Consider the following 20,535-nt stretch of genomic DNA (forward strand, 5'->3'; position numbering starts at 1 on the left):
TTTCGAAACTTAACTACTTCCTCATATTTTCACGTAGAACAAGCATTCAAACTTTAAAATGTTCTCAAATTATTGGGCTATTCAGGTATAAATCAGCTTTTTCAAATCTTTTACCGTTTTACTTTTATGCCTCTTAAAGTTTTCAGTTGCAAAATTGTGATTTTTCACAAAATACATGCGTTGTTATGGTTGCTATGCACTTGGCTTCCAGTGTGCCACTGAAGGTTTTGCAGTCTTCTCTTCATGTCCAAACAACTTCTTGCTACTTGCTCAATTTTCACTCAACTTCCACAAATTATACATCAAAACGTAGGTATTTTTGCTGGCTTTCCGAAAATGTCACTATCATTGTTGTGGGATTTATAGAATTTTGGCAAATCTCCTCAGACCAACACAAAGTCGCAAAACTCTCCATAGAAAGTCAATGGAGAGCTTGTTCAAAATCACCGCTTGATTTCTGTAATGAGAGGCATATTCCAATCGTCATATCTCCTTAACGAAGCAAAGTTAAGACATAAGGCTTGTCCCAGTATATCTTCAGACACTCCTGACGCTCACAATTCAAGAATTTTTTTCTCACCTATTGCCGTTCTGAAATGAGTTAGACTTGTTTGAGAGTAGGAAATTTGTCCTTCGCTCAGATTTCTTCAGATTTCAAACTCTGGAAATGAACCACTTTTTTCTCTCGTCATATCTTTTTAATGGATTTCCACAGAGACCTGAAAATTTCCATGATTGTTCACCAAAGCCTGCTGTCTCTTACGGTGAAAGAATGATATCGATACTCCAAATAGATTTAGAGTTAGAAAGCGTTGTTTGAGGGCAAGTCAAGGCAGTTTTTGCTTTGCTCTACTCAGTTATGGTGCATTAGAAGTCAAATATCTTTAATAATTCATATTTTAATGATAAATTGTCAACACTTTAAGATTCCCCCATCTCTTCTGAACAAAACGGTGTAAGAATGACCGTTCTAGCCCCTACGGTTAGGAAATTATGGTCATTTGTTTGAGGGGAGTCGTCATTACGAGAAATAGACTGCAAAAATCCTGTGTCTCTTTGTGCTGCGTGCACCTGTTTTGGCGGGAAAAAGTGCACAGGCTCTCTGATTGGTGGATTCAAATTGAGCAGCTCCCAGGCTGCTTGACTGAGCATGAAACTTGCTTCTCTCTCCCTGTGTGTGTGTGTGTGTGTGTGTGTGTGTGTGTGTGTGTGTGTGTGTGTGTGTGTGTGTGTGTGTGTGTGTGTGTGACAGAGAGAGAGAGAAAGCCTTTTTATGGGATGATCTCATTGTAAGATTCAAATTCAATATATTTAGACTGGTTGACTGAATTGGATCTTGTGTGTGTGTGAGAGAGAGAGAGAGAGAGAGAGAGAGAGAGAGAGAGAGAGAGAGAGAGAGACCCTCTTTAGGGCAGCATCTCATTGTTGGAAAAAATATAATATATTCAGACTGGTTGACTGGCATAGACCCTCTGTGTGTGTCTCTCTCTCTGTGCATTTGTGTATACATATTTGATTTTGTGTGTATCTGTTGGCTGTTCCTTCTTGTTTTTTAAATTTATTTTTATTTCTTTATTTTTTTTTCACAGGTGAATAACAATTAGTTTTGAGGGAACTTAACCATGTTCCGTTTTTTTTTTTTCAGCTTGTCATCTTACATTTTCCAGTATTTTCACTTAAGTTATTACTATTCTGTTCAATCATAGTATTTGTTCTAAATCATTGTTATTATGCTATATTGTAGTATTTCTGCTAAATCATACTATTTCTACTATATTATATTTTTCTTTCTAAATATAGCATTTCTGCTATATAATTGTATTTCTGCTATGTTATAATATTTGTGCTAAACCAGAGTATTTGTGCTGAAACATGGTATTTCTGCCAAATTATAGTATTTCTGTCAAATTATAGTATTTGTGCTGAAACATAGTATTGATTTAAAATTACAATATTCATAGTTCAACACAGTGTCTCTGGTAAATCACAGTATTTCTGCTCTGTTGTACTATTTTTCTAAATCATAGTGTTTCTGTAATGCTTAAGTATTTTTGGCTAAATACATTCTTTCTGTTATCTTATATTATTTCTCCTAAATTCTTGTATTTTTGAGAAGTTATCATGTTTCTGGTAAGTTACAATAGTTCTGCTAAGTTCTGGTATGCTATTGTATTTCTGCCAAGTATTATGTTTCCTCTAAGATATTGCAGTTCTGCTAAGTTATTCCATTTTAGCAAAGTTCCTTTGCTTCTGCAAAGTTTTTACAATTTCTGCAACTTTTCAGCCTTTTCAGCTAGTTTTTGCATACAGCTTCAGCTTTAAAGCATCCACACTGCATTTTCGCAGGAAATGCTAATTTTTCTAGTCTGAAATTGAACTCAGGCAGAGGGTTGTTACCTGAAAGGGAAACAGCTGGAAAAAAAATGGCAGAGATGTGCTTCACTTGACTTGCTTTTGAGACGCTAAAAGAATATTTTTACAGCGTTTTAGCACCGAGTTTGACAGAAGTGGGGCATCTGAGATGAAGCGTTGAGGGGTGTGTTTGTAAGAGGAACTTAGTTTGAGTCAATCAGCTCAGTCTTGTCAACATATTTTAGTTAAGGTAAGGATTAGAGCCCAGGTCATCAATACACATTACTTAACCTTTATTTTAAGGCGCTAATATACAGTTATAGAAGATGTAATGAATAATTAGAAAAATATTTATCACATTACAGTCAAACACAAAGCCCGCTAATAAAGGAAGATCCTGAACATCAGGAAACAGGAAGGAAATCTCTCTTACAGGAACTGCTAAACAAAGATAGGAACAATGATTGAAAAACAACTCAGCTGGAAAATAGCATATCTTAGGAGGTGGGAATGGACTCTGCCATGAAACTGCAATTTCTTCATCACTGACTTTAGTATATGTGCGAGTTTCCTGGGCATGAGCCTGACAGTGTTACGTATACTGTCTGTGGAGCAGAAAAATGCAGATGATGTTGAGAAAGTGCGTTCATGTTTTACATATGCATGTCATTGCACATTCAGTATCTTGGATATTTGCTGCCAGCAGTCAGCCTGGTGCATATTATGTCTCAGATGCCTGTATAGTAAGAACGCTTTAAATGGACTTTTCTGTAAGCTTAAATACTGCAAATGGAATTAAGTTTTTACCACAGAGGTATTTGGAGAAAAAAAATGATCATATAAGAGGAAGTATCATTTACAAGCCACCAAACTATAAAGAATATTTCCACATTGTTTGACTTCAAAAGGAGAATATGCTGTGGTTTTTATGACCCAACTTAATGATCAATTATCAGCTCATTGTACACACTTCCTTTTATTTTTGTGCTTCATATAAAGCTGACCTGCAGTGAATAGAGCTACACAATTGGAGGGGGTACGGTGAGAGAACCGAGTAAACAAAGGACATGTTGTGCATAAATCTGTGTACTCATGTAAGAAGTATTTCCTGTATACTTTAGGAGGCAGCACGAGAAATACTCACACCAGCTGACATACAGTGATCAGCCATAATGTTAAAACCACTCATAAGTGAAGTGGATAAATGTATCTTCTTGTTACAATTCAATGTTCTGCTGGGAATCATGTGGCCCTGGCATCCATGTGGATGATGCTTTAAGATGAACCAGCCATTTAAATAGAGCATGCACACCTCTCCATTGACAATAGCACTCCTCAGTGGTAGAAGCTTACCCCAGCAGGACAATGCATCACACCACAAATAGTCCTTAAGAACAGATCACAGACTCCACAGCATTCATCCAACCTCCAGACTCTCCACATCCTAATCCAGCTCATCTGTGGGATGAGCTGAACAAGCCCACACCACAGAGGCCGCACCTCACAACACACAGGACACAAAGAATCCCACCAACTCCCAGAATCAAAAACCACAGCACATGCTAGGCTGAGGTTTGATATCAACATCCTTAAGCGTCAAAGCTGTTCTGATAGCGTAAGGGAGACCTCTGCATTATGAAGTGAGGCTGACTGGTTTAAAATTGGTGTATTTGTGTTTATTGCTTATACAAAACTGTTTATCTCTTTTTAAGCACTATTGAGAGTAAGAAGGGAAAAAAATGTAAAAGGTTTTCCCATCTGGGCAGCATTATTCAGATTCCTCTCTGTTGGATATTTGATGCTGGCATGTGAAAGTGGGTGTGGCATGGAAACAGCCTGAGCTACAGTGAAGTGAGAGGAAAGATGAGGAGTGGGGAACCAGAGGAGGGTGCTGTTCTGTTAGAAAGGTGATGTGGCCTTGAAAGCACACACACATAAAAAAAATGCCTTGAATAGGAGGGAGGATAATAAGAGAGGAATCTGATAATTCATGCGCACGGCTCATACGTTAAGTCAGTGTTAAGTTAAAAATGTGTTGCGTTGTGGTTGTTGCCAGGAAAAGGAAACAGATGGGGAATGTAACACTTCATATTAATATATCTGCGGAGTGATATTTCTATGATGGTGTAAGTTATTTCGTCAGCAGTGGATGACAGCCACTAGGAGACAGGCAGTCTTGCTGGTGAAACACTTCCATAATTCACATCCCATGTGAATCTGCCTCGGCTTGTGGGAGAAAAGGGAGGGAGCAAACTAACAGGGAGGGAAGGAAAGAATGTCCTAAGGGCCAATCATGTGATTTCTGTTTTTTTTTTTCTTTTTTTAATAGCTGCACAGTGATTACATGTTTTTAGTCTGGGGCTCTTAGCAAGTTTTTCCAAACCCTCTCCACTCTCTGTTTTCTCTGGCCCTCTTTTTTGTCTCATTATCCAACAGCATACTTTCCCTCGACTTTTTTTTTTTCTTTCAGAGTGACGTGTGAGTGTAGTTCCTGCCCTTGTTTCATGCAGAATAGTTCAGAAGGAAGGACAGGGAATCACGGAGAGGCGGTGATTTACTTTGACCTGTCATGGACAAGATGAATTGAAGGTGCAAACAAGAGGAGCCGCTTGTGTTTTGGCCTAAGTGTGTGTGCACCGGGGAGTCAAGCAAGGAAGCGCAAAGACGTGACGGAAGAGACGCCAAGGCAGAGAGAAACAGAGAAAGTGACCGAAGGGTAAGACGTAAAGTTGCCTAATTGTGTTGCCCATGGGCAGAGGTGGATGAGAAGCTGCGTTTAAGAAGTCTGTGAGACAGGAGGAGGAGCACCAGCCTGAGGGGGAACCACCAGTTCAACCTTCTTCCAGCATCAACAGGACAGGATGAGGTACCAAGCCAGGGTAAGGTCCATGATGCTCGTTGTTTTATTTTCCTTTTTATTGCGGCCCACCTACTCGCGATTTGTGGTTACTTGTGGCTATGTTTAAGCATTTTCTGTACTGATACAATAAAGTCGATATCCGATCAACCTATTCCCTCTTTCTGCCATGGAGACACCAGAGGGGGAAAAGCAAAACAGAACAATGAGTCACTTGGAATTTTTTTCCTGTGTATGAGTCAGTGTATATTTGGGGTTTTGTGTAAGCCTTAACTCAAGCAGTCCGGATAAAAGAAAAAAAAAAAACACTATTTTTCCATTATATCCCTGCTGGCACAACTTTGGTCAGGAGCCCACCATGGTACCACTGCTGCTTATCCCTGGGACAGAGTGGTGGGGCATGCCTTATAAGGAAGACAATCCGAAATGAAGTTGGCCCTGCAGAGCTTAGTCATGAGGCCTAGGGCCAAGTCCTGCTGTTAACTTTCTTACTGCAGCTGCAGCTGCACCCACAAACCTGCAGATTTCACAGAAGTTCCCTGATACTCAGAGTCAAATCCTACATTAAGCTCTCATGCACCATCAGCTAGATCACACTCAAGGTGCTGTAAAAAGGAGGCCTCAGGTCAGTTCACAGAAAACAAAGCTACAGGGATTACACTTGATTCTGGTTAAATCTCCATCCCAGAGCTATAGCCCTTAACGTAACTGAACCACATATTACCTCCAACACGAGTGGTAGCAATCTTTCTGATTTTGGTATCAAAGAAGAGTACTGAATGAGGCCTCTGATCAATAAAGTTGACAAAAATCTTGTAATGAAAGAAAGCAAAAACACATAACTTGAAAAAGATCCTTACAAATTCAAGCTGGACACTGTGCAGGTACTCTGAGCACAGCAGCTACTCCACAGCACAGAAACTCTTAAGGTATGAGGGCTAAGGAAGCTGAAATGAAAGCTTTAGGCAAAGCAAGTCCTTTAAAGCCCAGAGCTTCAACTGTGGCCCAGTCATCTACAGCGAGAGAACACACTGAGATGAACTCTTGAGTTTCACAATAATGTGGCAGACCCCGTGACACTGTACAGAATGTGATGAGTTGCAACCTCGGCTTGTGGCTGACTGTAACCTAACAAGTGTTATCCAGGCACTTTTCATTACAGCTGTTGCAGAACATTTGAAAACTGAAAACCTGCTACATCATTGCACCCCCTTTGTTAAAAGTACTGCAAGGATAAGTTTTTGTCTGCACTGCTCATTGCTTGTCTTTATATGAGTAGAATGAGTAGAATGTCAAATTGCATCAAAATCACTGAAAGCATGCCCTAAATCTGACCCTGAAATTCTTGAGACATATCCTTTTGGAAAATCTGACTTTGAACAGTAATTGCTTTTTGTAGGAAGCCCACCTGCAAGTGGGAAAACAATAATACGAGGTGAAGCAGAGAGGAGGGGCTGCAGTGGAAGTGTGCGGTGACTTCTTTGCGTTCACTTCTTGGCTGTCGTCCACTGTTGTCCTCTTGTTTTTTTAAGGATATTCCTGCATGAAGTGGTCAGAGATAATGACCTTTTAGCAGCGTTGGCCGGCCAAATGAGACCCTCGAGAGGCTGTTGCGTTCAAGAAAAACAAACGTCCTGTGGAAGTCTAACCCCTTTGTTCCACTTACTGCTTGTATTTTATGAATGTGAAAGAGTAGGGCTTGTTTCTTAAATGAGCCTTTGATACCGAACATAGAGCACCTTTTGTCTGGCTGTGGTATATTGTGCATTTAATATACGCTCAAGTGTTTTTCTGGATATTTCTCATCAGTAAGTAATGACTGCTGACATTTCTTTTATCTCTTTGCATGATGCTGCATGTTGTTGTGTGTATGTTATATCTGACTTCAGGGCATATCTAAGAATTTCTCTAGTAATTCGTTTCTGTCTCCACTACGATGTTTATCTTCACAGTGGGGTTGACATGTACACACATTTTTCTAGTTAAACCCCATCTGGTGATATAAAACTTTGTGTACTGTGTACACACATGATAATACACTGTCTCTGTCGAAAAATAGAGGAGTCTATCCTGTCTGTTTATCATTAGGATTCCTTAAATTACTTCTTTGTTTAATCTTGGCATGCTTGGTGGAACTGTTCTTCTTTGTGCACTTGCAGGACTTGTTTCCACAGCCAAGAAGCACTCTGTAAACTTTAGAGAGCGCCGCTTGGGGGATTTAGGCCTGATTCATTTGCCCTGGCATTTTGAAAGTGTTTTGAAATAAATATCGTGCCATCAAAATCATGTGGTAATTATTGTTTTCTTGTGCGCTGCGTATTAACCTGTTTACTGCTGGGTGAAGCTGGAAATATGAATTGTCCTTTTGTGCCCCCTGCTTGTCAGCAGCATGTAATTGCTTATGTTAGATATTTATAAGAAAGATTAAAAACCTGTCTTCGATTGCCATTTAAGGCAGGAAGTGACTCAAGAATGAAGAGAAATTCACATTCCATGTACGTTTGTAACGATTCTTTTTCTCCTTTTCTGTGTAGGAGGTGGACATTGAGGGAAGAGTGCGTCTGGTCATGGAGGGTGCGCTGACTGCCCGGGACAGGGTTGGGGTGCAGGACTTTGTCTTGCTGGAAAACTACAACAGCGAAGCAGCCTTCATAGAAAATCTGCGGCGGCGCTTCAGAGAAAACCTCATTTATGTAATCATTTTTCTTCCTATTTTCTAAAACATTTCCCGTGATGTGATAAGCCATAACTTGAACGTGGTGTCTACTCCCTGTGTTTGATGTCAGACGTATATCGGCTCAGTGTTGGTGTCGATGAACCCGTACAAAGAGCTAGAGATTTACTCCAAGCAGCAGATGGATCGTTACAGAGGGGTCAGCTTCTACGAAATATCGCCTCACATGTGAGTCACTTCAGGCTCCTCAGGCGTTTTTTTTATTAATGGTTCAGTTTGATAAACACCAAACAAAAACTAAATGTTGCTTCAGTTTTTGCCTTTTGTCTGACTACAGCTCAAAAAACCCTAAATATTCAGTCAGGATGAGAAGAAAGAAAATCACATGAGCAGATAATTATGAACTAAATCTGATATTTTTTAAATATTATATATTATTTATAAAGTGATTATAAAATTAATCATGTGGAGCTACTCGCTGTGCCAACCATTTGTGAATAACAGAGTAGCTGAAAGTGGCTTTATGTAAAGTTGGCTGATCTGAGCTTGCTTTTTGCACATATCCGTAAATCTCATCTTGCTATTTAAATTATTTTAGCTCCCTACAGCTGCAGCAACCCTTACAAGCTGCTTGGAAACCCACCCTAGCTACTTATAATCATAGTAGTAATCTTACTGCTCTCCCTACCTTAAGCTTTCCACATATGCACACATATGGTCAGGGAGGTCCCATAACAGATCCCTACTACCAAATACAAATTACTGCAGATGGAACAACAACCTCTCTGTATTTGCTTTGGGTTTTCTGGATCTACGCTGATTTTTGTGTGACTTTATTCCACTGCTGTGTTTTACCTGCATGTTGATCTGTAGCTGAACCTGCATTTTTGTTTTTTCCTCAGCTATGCCTTGTCAGACAACACTTACCGGGCCATGCGGACCGAGAGAAAAGACCAGTGTATACTCATATCAGGCGAAAGTGGAGCAGGTAAAACAGAGGCCTCCAAGAAGATCCTCCTCTACTACGCTGTCACCTGCCCCACTAATGATCACATGGCAGCACTTGGTGACCGCCTGCTACAGTCAAACCCTGTCCTGGAGGTATTTAAAAATTAGGCTTTTCAAGCTGATTAGCCTGTATTTGCAGTGCATGATATTATCTGACTTATCTGTTATTTTTATATGGGATTTTTGTGGGATTTTATGTTGCATTCTTTCTTTTAATTTCACTTCCTCTCTCTAATTTCCTGTGTTTTTTTTGTTTTTGTTTTTGTTTTTTTACAAAGGCATTTGGCAATGCAAAAACACTAAGGAATGACAACTCCAGCCGCTTTGGGAAATACATGGATGTTCAGTTTGACTTTAGGGTAAACGCTAAAACTGATATATTGGATAACATCATATCAGTCATCATAGCATCGAAAAGCAACAACTCTAGAAGAAAACTTTAATAGTTGCTCTCAGCTCTCATCTTTTTGTGTAACCTCTTCAAGGGGGCACCGGTGGGTGGTCACATCTTAAACTACCTGCTGGAGAAATCTCGTGTAGTACATCAGAACCACGGCGAGAGAAACTTCCACATCTTCTATCAGCTTCTGGATGGAGGAGAAGATGACCAACTCAACACACTGAACCTGGAAAGAAACCCCCAGAACTACCGCTATCTGGTTAAGGTGTGTGTCGCACAGTTTCAAGAATTACAAATTGTCTGCACCATTAGTTTTAGCATCGTTTTAAATTGTTTCTTTTTTCAGGGCAACTGTCCCAGAGTCAGCTCCATAAGTGACAAGAATAATTGGAAGGTTGTGATGAAGGCCCTTCCTGTCATTGGCTTCACAGAAGAAGAAGTGCAGGTCAGTAACAGTCAGAGTTTTACCATGTTAAAATCATTTTATATCATTGCAACACTGGAATCCTTAATGAGCTCTTTTCTGACAGTTTTGGTATAAATAATGCTATTCTGAACACTACATCATCATCGACGCATTTGAAAAGCAAATTGTTCATCTGTGAGGTTGTTGCCAGCTGTTCTTTCTGTCTCCCGCGTCAGAAATTGCTGAATATCATCGCCAGTGTTCTCCATCTGGGAAACACGCAGTTTGGGGAAGGGGAGGAAGGTGAAACCTATATCACCACTGAGATTTCTAATCTTGCAAGGGTCAGTACAATCCCGCTAGTATTGACAGATGTTTAAATATGCTTAGAAATCTTACAAAACAGCCTGACTGAGAGCAGATGTGTTGTTGTTCTCCAGCTGCTGGGTGTCGATGGCTCAGCCCTTAGGGAGGCACTCACTCACAAGAAGCTCACAGCCAAGGGAGAGGAGGTCATCATCTTTTCATCATCACTCCTCAGGTTTTCAGTTGTTCGATGCACATGTTTTTACTGGGCTGTTTTTATGTTTATGCAGATGATCACCCCGCTAAATTTTGAGCAAGCGGAGGCTGCCCGTGACGCCTTAGCCAAGGCTGTGTATGGCCGGACCTTCACGTGGCTGGTGGAGAAGATCAACCAGTCGCTGGCTCTTAAGGTGCAGCACTCATAACAACTTAAAGATAACAAGAGAAATTCCTCCATCTTATTGTGAGGCCGTTGTTGTCTTCTATCTCTGTCTGAATGATGTGCACTGTATATGCTGTGCAGGATGAAATCTACCACAGCAGCAAAGGTTCCTCAGTTATAGGGCTTCTAGACATCTATGGCTTTGAGGTCTTGCAGCACAACAGGTATGGATTATATTCTTTTCCTCTTCACCGTCATCTGCTTCTTAGCGCAGTTCGTCAACCGGTTTCGCTGTCAAAAGTAGCCTTCAGTGTCCCTGCAATGTGTGGTAGTTTTGTTCTGTTTTAAAAGAAGTTTCCCGCCTGCAGTTTTGAGCAGTTCTGCATCAACTACTGCAATGAGAAGCTCCAGCAGCTGTTTATAGAGCTGACCCTCAGATCTGAGCAGGAAGAATATGAGACGGAAGGAATTGCAGTGAGTACAGCTGCTAATTGCGTAGTCAGTGTGAAACAACTATTGATATCGAATTTCGATGCTAAAACTACATTCTTTCCTTTCACATGCAGTGGGAAACTGTGCAATACTTTGACAACAAGATCATTTGTGACCTGATAGAAGAGAAGCACAAAGGCATCATCTCCATTCTGGTGCGTAAAACAGCGTTGAGTTTGTATCTTTGATTATTTATTTCTCTTTCCCTTTTTGAGAAATTAAATAGCGTGAATAACTTACAGGACGAGGAGTGCCTAAGGCCCGGAGAAACTTGTGATGTCTCCTTTTTAGAGAAATTGGAGGACACAGTGGGCGGCCATCCCCATTTTGTCACGTAAGCATCATCTTATATCAAAGACTTGTACTTGTACTGTACAATATATGTGAGTAAATCTATATGTGTGTGTTTATTTCAGGCACAAGTTGGCAAATGGAAAGACTCGCAGGGTGATGAGCAGGGAGGAGTTCAGACTGCTGCATTATGCCGGAGAGGTCAACTACAATGTCAATGGTAAACTGTTAAGGCTGGATCAATAGCGTATTCATACTTACATTTCCTGTTATGAGACAACACATAGAGAGGATGATTCACAAGCAGCTTATTCCTCAATCACCGTGTTTTTGCTTCCATTCAGGTTTCCTCGACAAGAACAATGACTTGCTGAACAGGAACCTGAAAGAGGTGAGGATAGTGAAAAGGGACAAGGTAGAGCCTCACCGCAACCTTTGAAAACCACTCTGTCTCCTGCCATTGCTTGAGTGAAGAGGAAGAGGGGGGACATCTAATGTTGACTTGTGGTTTTGTGGTTTGGTCTCTGTTCAGGTCATGTGCCAGTCAGACAACCAGATCCTAAGTCACTGCTTCCGCAGAGAGGAAGTCATAGACCAGAAACGCCCAGAGATGGTAACAAATCAGTCACACTCTCTATGTTGATCATTTGTAGGCATGATTTAAAAAAACAGAAAATACACTCTGAGAATTTCACATCATTTAATTTTCTTTTGTTGATCATTTAGGCTGCCACTCAGTTCAAAAACAGCCTGATGAAACTTACAGAAATCCTCAGGTCTAAAGAGCCATCCTACGTGCGCTGTATCAAACCAAATGACGCCAAGCAGCCAGGTACATGTTTCACATCCTGTCATATTAATTGGGATATATAAGCGTTTTTATTTGGGAGGGTCCGGGTCTCAAATAAAGGCTTTATTAGAAGATCCTAAATACAGATCAAGAAAAACAATGTAAAGGTTACTCGTCTAATACTGGCTGCTGTGTTCTCAGTTTTGTCACACGGCAGTGAACTAGAAATGATGTTTAGTTGGTGATTCATAAACTAATTATGTTTGACCTAATTCTTTTCTTACGTTTCCCGTTCTCAATCAAAACCTCTCAGAAAAGGAAATACCTTCTTAAACACTCTAATAGTAAAGGTGGAAGATGTGTTTTGTTTGATTCAACAACAAACTAGCATGTGATTACAGAAGGTTATAAGTTAATCTAACAAAAGGAATTTTGATTTAGTCGCAACTTTTTTAATAAAAATGTCCTTTTTATTTCAAATAAATAAAACCCCCAGCTTCTTAATGTATGTAATGAAGCTTATCCTGCTGTGTGGATTGCGTTTCATATCATTGGCCAGAAATATTTCTTTGTTACTAATAAATACGGTTTCTGTCCCTGCAGGAAGGTTTGATGAAGTTCTGGTTCGACATCAGGTGAAGTACCTGGGCCTGATGGAAAACCTGAGGGTCAGGAGAGCTGGCTTTGCATATCGTCGGCGCTTTGAAGCCTTCCTGCAGCGGTAGTTCACAGTTGCAGTGGCTGTTTACTTTATGTTCATTCTTCTTTTATTGTAACCGTTCATAAATGCTCTTAGGTATAAGCCCCTGTGTCCTGAGACGTGGCCCAACTGGCATGGCAGACTCGCAGATGGAGTTTTGACACTGGTTAAGCACCTGGGATACAAAGATGAAGAGTACAAACTGGGGAGGTAACTTGTTTAATGTTGTATGCAAGGCATTTAATCACACTTCATTGCAATAAGTGTCCATTGAAAGGCACACTGATTTTGTGTTGATCACAATTTTTTTTTTTTGGCTGCTTTCTGCAGATCAAAAATCTTCATCCGTTTTCCAAAAACTCTTTTCAATACTGAAGATGCTCTAGAAGCGAAAAAGCCAGAGATAGGTAAGCAGCAATAGCAAGGATTATCAAACTGAGGGCGTCACAACTGAAATAAAATATAAGGTAGTGATGCAAATATTCATGAAACACACTTCTAATGAGTTTAGAGTGTCAAAGATGTGAAGCTTCAGCTTTTTGGGAGGTTTTAGTGAAACAGCTCCTGACTTTAATCATCAAAATGAACACATTTTAAACACAATCATAAGGTACGCAGTAAAACTATATTCCTCATGTTTCAGCACTGACCCTGCAGACATCATGGAGAGGCTACAGAGAGAGGGCCAAGTACCAACGCATCAGACGTGCAGGTCAGACCACCTCCAGCTGTTGGCGCTCTCATACTTTGCCACCTTTCTCCTTAAAGAATAGCCCCTAAAATGAGAATATACAAGTGTTTAATGTGTTTGTATAGTATTGTTACATTGGCCCTACCTGCTTGGTACAAATGCATAAATCTGCAATACAGCTTTGTTTCATTTCCCCAGCATTCCTTTGTGGGTCTAAACTGACTTTATATGTCTGCTGCACTAACGTTGGGGTGTTCTCTTTGGCTGAGTATAAGAGCTGTCTTGGTGTTTATACGTGCATGTGTGTATATATATATAGTGATAGTGATCCAGTCGGGGTGGCGAGGGATGAAAGCACGCAGGAGAGCTAAAAGGCGTCGCCAGGCTGCTGACTTAATTCGCAGGTGCTTGAATGAAACTTTTTTTTGGCGTCTAGTTTTTGGTGCTGTGTTTTGCAAAATATAATAATTTCCATCATGATTTTTGCATTTTTTTCCCCAGGTTCATTAAAGGCTTCATCTACCGTCATGGGGAATACGGTCCTGAGAATGACTATTTCCTGGATCACGTTCGTTACTCTTTCTTGAAAAATCTACGCAAAAACCTGCCCAAGAGTGTTTTGGACAAATCCTGGCCGACACCTCCTCCGTCTCTCGATGAGGTGCAAAAACCCCACATTCAAATTGAGTCCCCCCGCTGTCTAAGATCATTGCACACAGATAATATGATATTTGAATAGATAGTCTGCATTGTTAATTCTTTGGTCTCCTACAGGCATCGGAGCACCTGCAGAGGCTGCACATGCGGAACATGGTCACAAAGTATTGCTGGAGAGTCCAGCCCGAATGGAAGAAGCAGGTACACTGATAACAGAAGATGGTCTACCTGTTATCTTGTTGTTGTATTTTCCTGCAAGATGGTCAGATTGCAGCTGACTGGCTTTCATTTAGTTGTTTTGTTTTAATCTTTATTTAAATCTCACTTGATTTTTGTTTGTCCTCTAGATGATGCAGAAGGTTGTAGCCAGTGAGATCTTCAAGGATCAGAAAGACAGCTACCCTCAGAGTGTTGGAAAGCTGTTTTTGGACTCCAGGCTTGGTACACGTTTATGTATTCATTGTCTTTGCACTTGTTATCCACCACCCACTGGCAAGCATAAAAAATTCACAGAGCATTTCTACTGCTTTATACAGAACGTGAGCAAATCAGTCTCAAAGTCGTCCAGACTCTGGGCAATGACAAAGTGCAGGTAGGGTTTGTTTTTTTTTTGTTTAAAGCCTGATGGCGATAATAAATGCTGCTATGGAGTAATGCGTCTCCTTGTCCTTTTCAGTACGGTGTTTCAGTCATAAAGTATGACAAAAGGGGTTTCAAGCCGCGCCCTCGCCAGCTGCTCCTCACTAACACCTTTGCTGTGTTGGTGGACAAGACCAAAATCAAGCAGAGGATCGACTACACAGCTCTGAGAGGTGAAAACCAGCCTTGAGAAGGGGACAGTTTTACAAATGTAGTATATTGAGATAGTTATTGAGATAATGTTCTTGAATTCATCACTTGTAAATGCATATTTTTGTAAGGGAGGAATCTTTACAGTTTTAAATCCTGCTTCTTCTGTTTTTTTAAACGTCCATCTGCGGTCACAAAATCTAAACGGCTTTTTCTGGAAACTTCAGCTCAGTCTCTAGAGACTCTCAAGCAGAAGTTTCCATATCTGGATGATAAAGTGGACTGTGAACTTATCAGCTACTGCTAGCAAACTATATAGGTTCAAGTTCACGCACGTATTCTAATTAGTGCTGTAAAACAATGTAATAAAAACCATCACAAATTCGTGGATGGGCTTTACATGGGAAGTCGTTATGAGTCAGATAATTCTCTGCAGACTTGAATCAACAGAGGGGATGTCTAGCAGGCAGCTGTTGACTACAGCAGCTGCCTCTGCAGGAACACTCGTTACTCATAACGGTCACAGACTTAACTCCGCTGTGCATATGAATCAGCTAAGAATGATTTGCCCCATACAGTTGTTATCATAGGGGAAAACTATCCACAGAGATCAAAACTGTTTTGCACCAGACTGTAAAAGATGTTGTAAAGTTGGGGACTTTTAAGATCGGAGTCTACGGGGAATAACTTGCTTTTGGAGTTAGCCTCAAGTTGCTATTAAAGGTTTCTGGCACTTTTGCAATGGCTTCGTGTTACAGTTCAGGAGGTCACCACAACACTGCTAGGTATTCCATTATGCACATTGTGACTGTTCAGTGTGCGTTTAGTGATTTGTTTTGTGTTTTTTCTTGAAACAGATATCGCTTTGAGCTCTCTCAGTGATGGGATGTGCGTTCTTCACATCACAAGGGAGGACAATAAACAGAAGGTACAGTAGGACACAACAGTCATGCCTGTGTGGAATAAAGCAACCATGCAGCCACTCTAAAGCCCGCTGTCTCTCCCACAGGGGGATCTGCTGCTGCACTGCAGCCACTCGATCGAGCTGGTAACAAAATTAGCCATGATGGCCAACAAGACCAGCAACGTCAACATCAACCCGGGCAGGTAAGATTCAGACTGACTGCTTCTGTGTGGTGGTCACCATCAGTCCATCTTATCATCTGTTCTTGGCACGCAGCATCCAGTTTACTGTGGCCCGAGGCAAGGAAGGAATAATTGATTTTGTGAGGGGCGCAGAGCTGAAAGTGACCAAAGGCAGACGAGGACATTTGCTAGTGGTGAGTCAGCGGCTGCTCTGATATCATGTGGGGAGCCTGCAGACAGGGAGGGGTGTTTTGATACCAAAAACATTTGATAGCTGACTGTGTTCGATCTGATTTCACTCTTCAGACTGCCCCTCAGATCAACGCCACATGAAGACACAGAAAACCAGCTAACTGATCAGTTTGCAGCTTACAGGAGAAAACCACAGAATACAAAACATGCCCGACAGAGTGCTTATTGATTCATATTCTGTACATCTTCATTATAACAAGATTATCTTCAGTGTTGCATTAACTATTGATAACCAAAGATGAAAATTAAGACATGAAGTAGTCGCCATTTCAAATGCTGTAACTCTTTATTGAAAAAAATACAAAATATTTATCAAATATAAAATGTCTTCTGTAAAACACTGTATTACATATTGCAAGAGAATTAAAATAAACCACTTTGAAATAAATAGCATTGTAATAAATATTTCAATAAATAGCAAAATATCTTTGGAAAGTCCACTAGATCGAGGGCGTGGGTGGAAAAACAGGATGTTGGGAAGCGTTCTCGCCGTTCTGAAAGCTCATGTCTAACTTACAGTCAGAGGTCAGACAGAAACTCTGGGAAATACCCAAGAAAGCCCTTAAAATGAGAAGGAATAAAAAGCAGACTCGCAATAATCAGAGCCCCTCGCGAAATGTTAATAAAAACACTTGAATGAAAACTATCACAATCTTTCCAGTTTGATCAAAGTGCTGAGAGTCAGTTCAACTATTTCTTCCTTTTTTCTCTTTGACTTTGTGCGCATGTGTGTGTGTGTGTGTTGTCTTTTTTTCAGTTTTGAGTCATGACTGTATTTTCGTAGCCAGTAAAAGAAAGTCTCTTGCCAGCTTGGTGAGGTAAAGGTCCAGATCCCTCAGGATGATGTAACCTTCCACTCGGCTGTCCCATACTGTCCTGGACCTGCTTGCTGGGTTCAGGCGTGTTTGTGCCAAAGCAGCTGCTGGCCTTTTCCAAGAGCTTCTCAAAGAGCTCATCTAGAGGAGAAAGCAAAACAAATCTTATATCAGACCATTTTTGATGTCACTTCCTCCACAGGGAAGGGGGATGATGAAATGTGGGTGGATTTCAGTAAAAAGACTGTTGATACCTGAGTGCTAACTTGGCTAATCAGGTCCCGCAAGTCCAGCTGAATGTGTCTGATGTTCTGAGTTAGAGTTGTCCGAGCATCCTGCACCATCTTCTGATCTTTCTCCTCGTTCTCCAGCTGTATTCTCTTCCACTCCAGCATATTCCAGTAGGTTTTCATGTCCCAGAAAGCGGCATGCAGTCGTTCCCACTCCTGAACGCACAAGTGACAAGCACATGATTACATAATGAAGCGTTGCACAACCCCATCTGTGCTTGAAGTTTCAAAAAGGGGAATTCCATGCAAATTTTTACAAGCATTTTTATTCTGTAAAAGCAAACCTTCTGACAGAGTCATCAGGTTTCTTTCTTTTTTTTTGTTTGTTTTTTTGTTCTCCTCATAATGGAAAAGGTCAAAACAAGAAATTCTCAGAATAACACCAAAAGTTAATCAGAGAATGATTTTCTATGAAAGTGTTTTGAAACACAGAGGGACTTACTAACCGTCAGATTAATCCACCGATAGAATTCTGTGGAAAGTGAGGGCAGGTCCTTCAAGTGTCGGCTTCTGTCCTCAAACTGCCCGTTTCCCAGCTGCTGCTCCTTCTATAAATATTACACAAAACAATAACTTATAAGTTTAAGCTGAGAAAAAAAAAACAACTAGTGTCAGACCATGGAGTAGAACTAAATTTAGTACTTACATATTTCCCTAGCAGCTGTTGCACACGAGTTCGAGTGGACCTTGTGTGCTTGAAGCAATTAAGATACAGGGAATTAGTCTGAGCAACTGGTAATGAGGCGGATTGCTCCATGCAGTCCAGTATACAAAAGAGGAGGAAGAGGGCTTTCCAAACAGCCATCTGAAACATCGGAGACAAGACCAGAGTTATAGGTTAGAAATCATCTGCGACCACGTGCGCCTTCATGGGATAAACTAATGAACGAACAGTTTGTGCAGCTGCTTAAACTCCCAACGATTAAGTAAAATAAGCTGACTTGGACTTCCTGTAAAATTGCTATGTATAGAAAGTAACACTTCTGAAGAAAATGAATATGGCAGATGGGAAATTTAACAACATTTCTCTAAGAAATTCCACGCCTCATCTGTCATCCCCTGCCACATGACATCCATATGCTTTCTTTCTTAAATTCCAATAAATGGTTAAACTGTGAAAAGGAAGCTCTTTTTTTCTATGTCCTCTTCTTTTTCAGCCTTGCACCTAAAAGTGTCTGTGCAAAGACCTGAAGTCAAATCTCTTGAGTACAGATAAAACTGACTTCAGCAGGTGGTTACCACTGCAGGAATCATGTAATTAGAAGCGTTGTATGTCTTGTCCCTTTCAGGTTTCCTGACTCAGTTGTAATTAATCAGCAGAAAAAAGAAACAAAAATCTTCCTTTTTTTTAAAAAAGTTTCTTCTTTTTGTTGTTACATATGCTCTCGATGCAAAACAGTCTTCATGCTGAGTCAGTCAATCACTTATTAACTGGAAGGATAACAGTTCCCTGATCTCCCAGTTCAATGTACATTAAGACAGCACAGTCATTAAGCAAACATAAACACACTGTATATATATATACATACACACACACACACACACACACACACACACACACACACACATATATATATATATATATGTGTATGTGTGTGTGTGTGTGTGTGTGTGTATGTATGTATATATATATACACAGACACACACACACATATCAATATCTATATATATATACATATATAGATATTGATATTGATATCTATCAGAAAAACACAAACACCCTCAGACTCTTGTAAACTAGTGTAACATGGGCTTACCTCGGAGGAGTAGTGAGTAGTGGTGTAGTGCCACTCGCAGCAAGATAATTTCATGCTTTACTGGCACTCACAAACACTATATATTCTCATGTTCTTGCTTTCGGTTTCACACGGTGTCTGGACTTTTTTTTTTTTTTTTCCTCTCTCTGCCGTCTCGCTCTCTCTCTCACTAAGCATCTTGTGGTGACTGTATGATTCAGAAAAAGTCATTCACTGTGAAACTAAAATAGGACTGCCGTCTTTATTTTTTGCTATCCCCCCCCCCCCCCCACACACACACACACACACACTTGTAATCATCATGCTTGTAAACTGCTTTTCTTTTGTGTCTTTCTATTTCTATACTCTATACTCACAAATCTGTCCATTTTTAGGTCATTTAAACATGGACGAATTGATAAGACAGAAAAGAAAAGGAAGCATGAGAATAAGCATCTACTTTTAAAAAAATCATCTGTTTGAGCTGTAACTGCCACTCTGGCAAGTTGACCGCAATGCTCAGTGTTTAGTTTACACAATAAATAAAAACATAACTTTCTTAATTCCTGAAATGTCCAGTAATTTACTGGGGAAAGGTGGAAAAACACTTCATCAACATCAAACACTTTTTGACTGTGCATCTTTAGGGAATATTTCAGTCTCATGATGTGGACAAGTTACAACAAGCAGTTTCACTGAATGTCAGGGAAACAAGATGGAAAAAAAGACCAATTTTAAAAAAAACACCCATGATGTCATCAATTGCATCACTTGAAAGCTATACACAGATTATAATTAAAGACTTCTGGATCTTTTTTTCGTTTTACATATATATAATGAAAAAAAGATCCAGAATTCTTTAATAGTAATATATATGTATTTATATATATCTTTGAATGATGTTATCCTAAATCCTTTTGAGTCCTTCTTCTTGTATCCTCCTTAAAGGTACCTGTTTTGATATCAGCATTCCCTTATAAGAATAAAAAAAAAACACAGTTTAAATAAATAAAATTAAATAATTAGGAATTCATGATATTTTACTGAAATTTGTGCTGCCTGGTTTGAGGTATTTTGCAGCTTTCAGGTAGGTTCAGGTCTCTTCAAGTAAAAATCAAAATCATTCAAGTTCTATTCCAGAAAATTGCTTAACTGTAAAGGGGTTGATAATGATTTTGAGGTAAATTCCCAACCAGACATGAATTCAGTGCCTTCAGTACTGGAAGTCACCTGAGATTAAAAGAAAAGAAAGCCGGAGCAGTAATCTGTTATCATGTTGAAATTTGATCCGTCGTTATTGGACCAAATATAGTTTTGCACGGTACGATGCCATGGAAAGTGCATCTGATTGTTTTTTGTTTGTGTTTTTTAGTGCGGAAAATACATGCCTGCTGAATTTTTACATTTGACGCAACTTAAATCAATTTCTGACTGTTTGGTACAAATCACAGCATTTTTTTAAATCACAGATTTAAATAATTCTCACATGATTATTATTTTGGTTTATTTTTGTGCAGAATTCATTGACTATATAAAAACATGTTCCTAGAGTCATTTCACA

At 40.0% G+C, this 20,535-nt stretch overlaps 2 protein-coding genes across 3 annotated transcripts in view; one reads left to right on the forward strand and one right to left on the reverse strand.

Moving 5' to 3' along the window:
- Positions 1-16,509, forward strand: part of LOC146660427 (unconventional myosin-Ic-like) — a 21,617-nt gene extending 5,108 nt beyond the window's left edge. For both annotated transcript variants that reach the window (XM_085420284.1, XM_085420283.1), the window contains 32 exons: positions 4,823-5,231; positions 7,744-7,902; positions 7,996-8,111; positions 8,786-8,984; positions 9,170-9,250; positions 9,377-9,556; positions 9,638-9,736; positions 9,934-10,041; positions 10,138-10,209; positions 10,294-10,413; positions 10,527-10,609; positions 10,754-10,859; positions 10,952-11,032; positions 11,120-11,211; positions 11,294-11,388; positions 11,513-11,559; positions 11,701-11,781; positions 11,895-12,000; positions 12,562-12,679; positions 12,755-12,868; positions 12,989-13,065; positions 13,302-13,370; positions 13,669-13,753; positions 13,851-14,010; positions 14,124-14,207; positions 14,354-14,447; positions 14,543-14,598; positions 14,683-14,818; positions 15,653-15,723; positions 15,805-15,902; positions 15,976-16,075; positions 16,188-16,509. In XM_085420284.1, coding sequence (XP_085276410.1) covers positions 5,214-5,231; positions 7,744-7,902; positions 7,996-8,111; positions 8,786-8,984; positions 9,170-9,250; positions 9,377-9,556; positions 9,638-9,736; positions 9,934-10,041; positions 10,138-10,209; positions 10,294-10,413; positions 10,527-10,609; positions 10,754-10,859; positions 10,952-11,032; positions 11,120-11,211; positions 11,294-11,388; positions 11,513-11,559; positions 11,701-11,781; positions 11,895-12,000; positions 12,562-12,679; positions 12,755-12,868; positions 12,989-13,065; positions 13,302-13,370; positions 13,669-13,753; positions 13,851-14,010; positions 14,124-14,207; positions 14,354-14,447; positions 14,543-14,598; positions 14,683-14,818; positions 15,653-15,723; positions 15,805-15,902; positions 15,976-16,075; positions 16,188-16,214 — 3,132 coding nt within the window. In that variant the 5' untranslated portion in view covers positions 4,823-5,213 and the 3' untranslated portion in view covers positions 16,215-16,509. The remainder of the gene's footprint in view (positions 1-4,822; positions 5,232-7,743; positions 7,903-7,995; positions 8,112-8,785; positions 8,985-9,169; positions 9,251-9,376; positions 9,557-9,637; positions 9,737-9,933; positions 10,042-10,137; positions 10,210-10,293; positions 10,414-10,526; positions 10,610-10,753; positions 10,860-10,951; positions 11,033-11,119; positions 11,212-11,293; positions 11,389-11,512; positions 11,560-11,700; positions 11,782-11,894; positions 12,001-12,561; positions 12,680-12,754; positions 12,869-12,988; positions 13,066-13,301; positions 13,371-13,668; positions 13,754-13,850; positions 14,011-14,123; positions 14,208-14,353; positions 14,448-14,542; positions 14,599-14,682; positions 14,819-15,652; positions 15,724-15,804; positions 15,903-15,975; positions 16,076-16,187) is intronic.
- Positions 16,510-16,795: 286 nt separating this feature from the next.
- On the reverse strand, positions 16,796-18,052 carry LOC146660428 (uncharacterized). Its single transcript, XM_085420285.1, has 4 exons — positions 17,885-18,052; positions 17,685-17,786; positions 17,203-17,394; positions 16,796-17,089 (listed from the first exon to the last, which is right to left on the reverse strand). Exons 1-4 carry the CDS (start codon positions 18,050-18,052, stop codon positions 16,898-16,900), a joined length of 654 nt encoding a protein of 217 aa, XP_085276411.1. The 3' UTR covers positions 16,796-16,897.
- Positions 18,053-20,535: the final 2,483 nt, after the last annotated feature.

The sequence above is a fragment of the Rhamphochromis longiceps genome, linkage group LG10 (assembly GCF_057381845.1).
Source record: "Rhamphochromis longiceps isolate RC_006_pf linkage group LG10, R_longiceps_female_GT1.1, whole genome shotgun sequence".
NCBI classification, from domain to species: Eukaryota; Metazoa; Chordata; class Actinopteri; order Cichliformes; family Cichlidae; genus Rhamphochromis; species Rhamphochromis longiceps.

What these genes read in the sequence shown, in the direction of transcription:
- LOC146660428 (XM_085420285.1), bottom strand. Translation starts at nt 18,052, where the DNA reads ATGTTTCAGATGGCTGTTTGGAAAGCCCTCTTCCTCCTCTTTTGTATA. An exon ending in ATCGGTGGATTAATCTGACG is followed by an intron (nt 17,395 to 17,684) that starts GTTAGTAAGTCC and finishes TTGTGCGTTCAG; the next exon opens with GAGTGGGAACGACTGCATGC. An exon ending in TTAGCCAAGTTAGCACTCAG is followed by an intron (nt 17,090 to 17,202) that starts GTATCAACAGTC and finishes TTTCTCCTCTAG; the next exon opens with ATGAGCTCTTTGAGAAGCTC.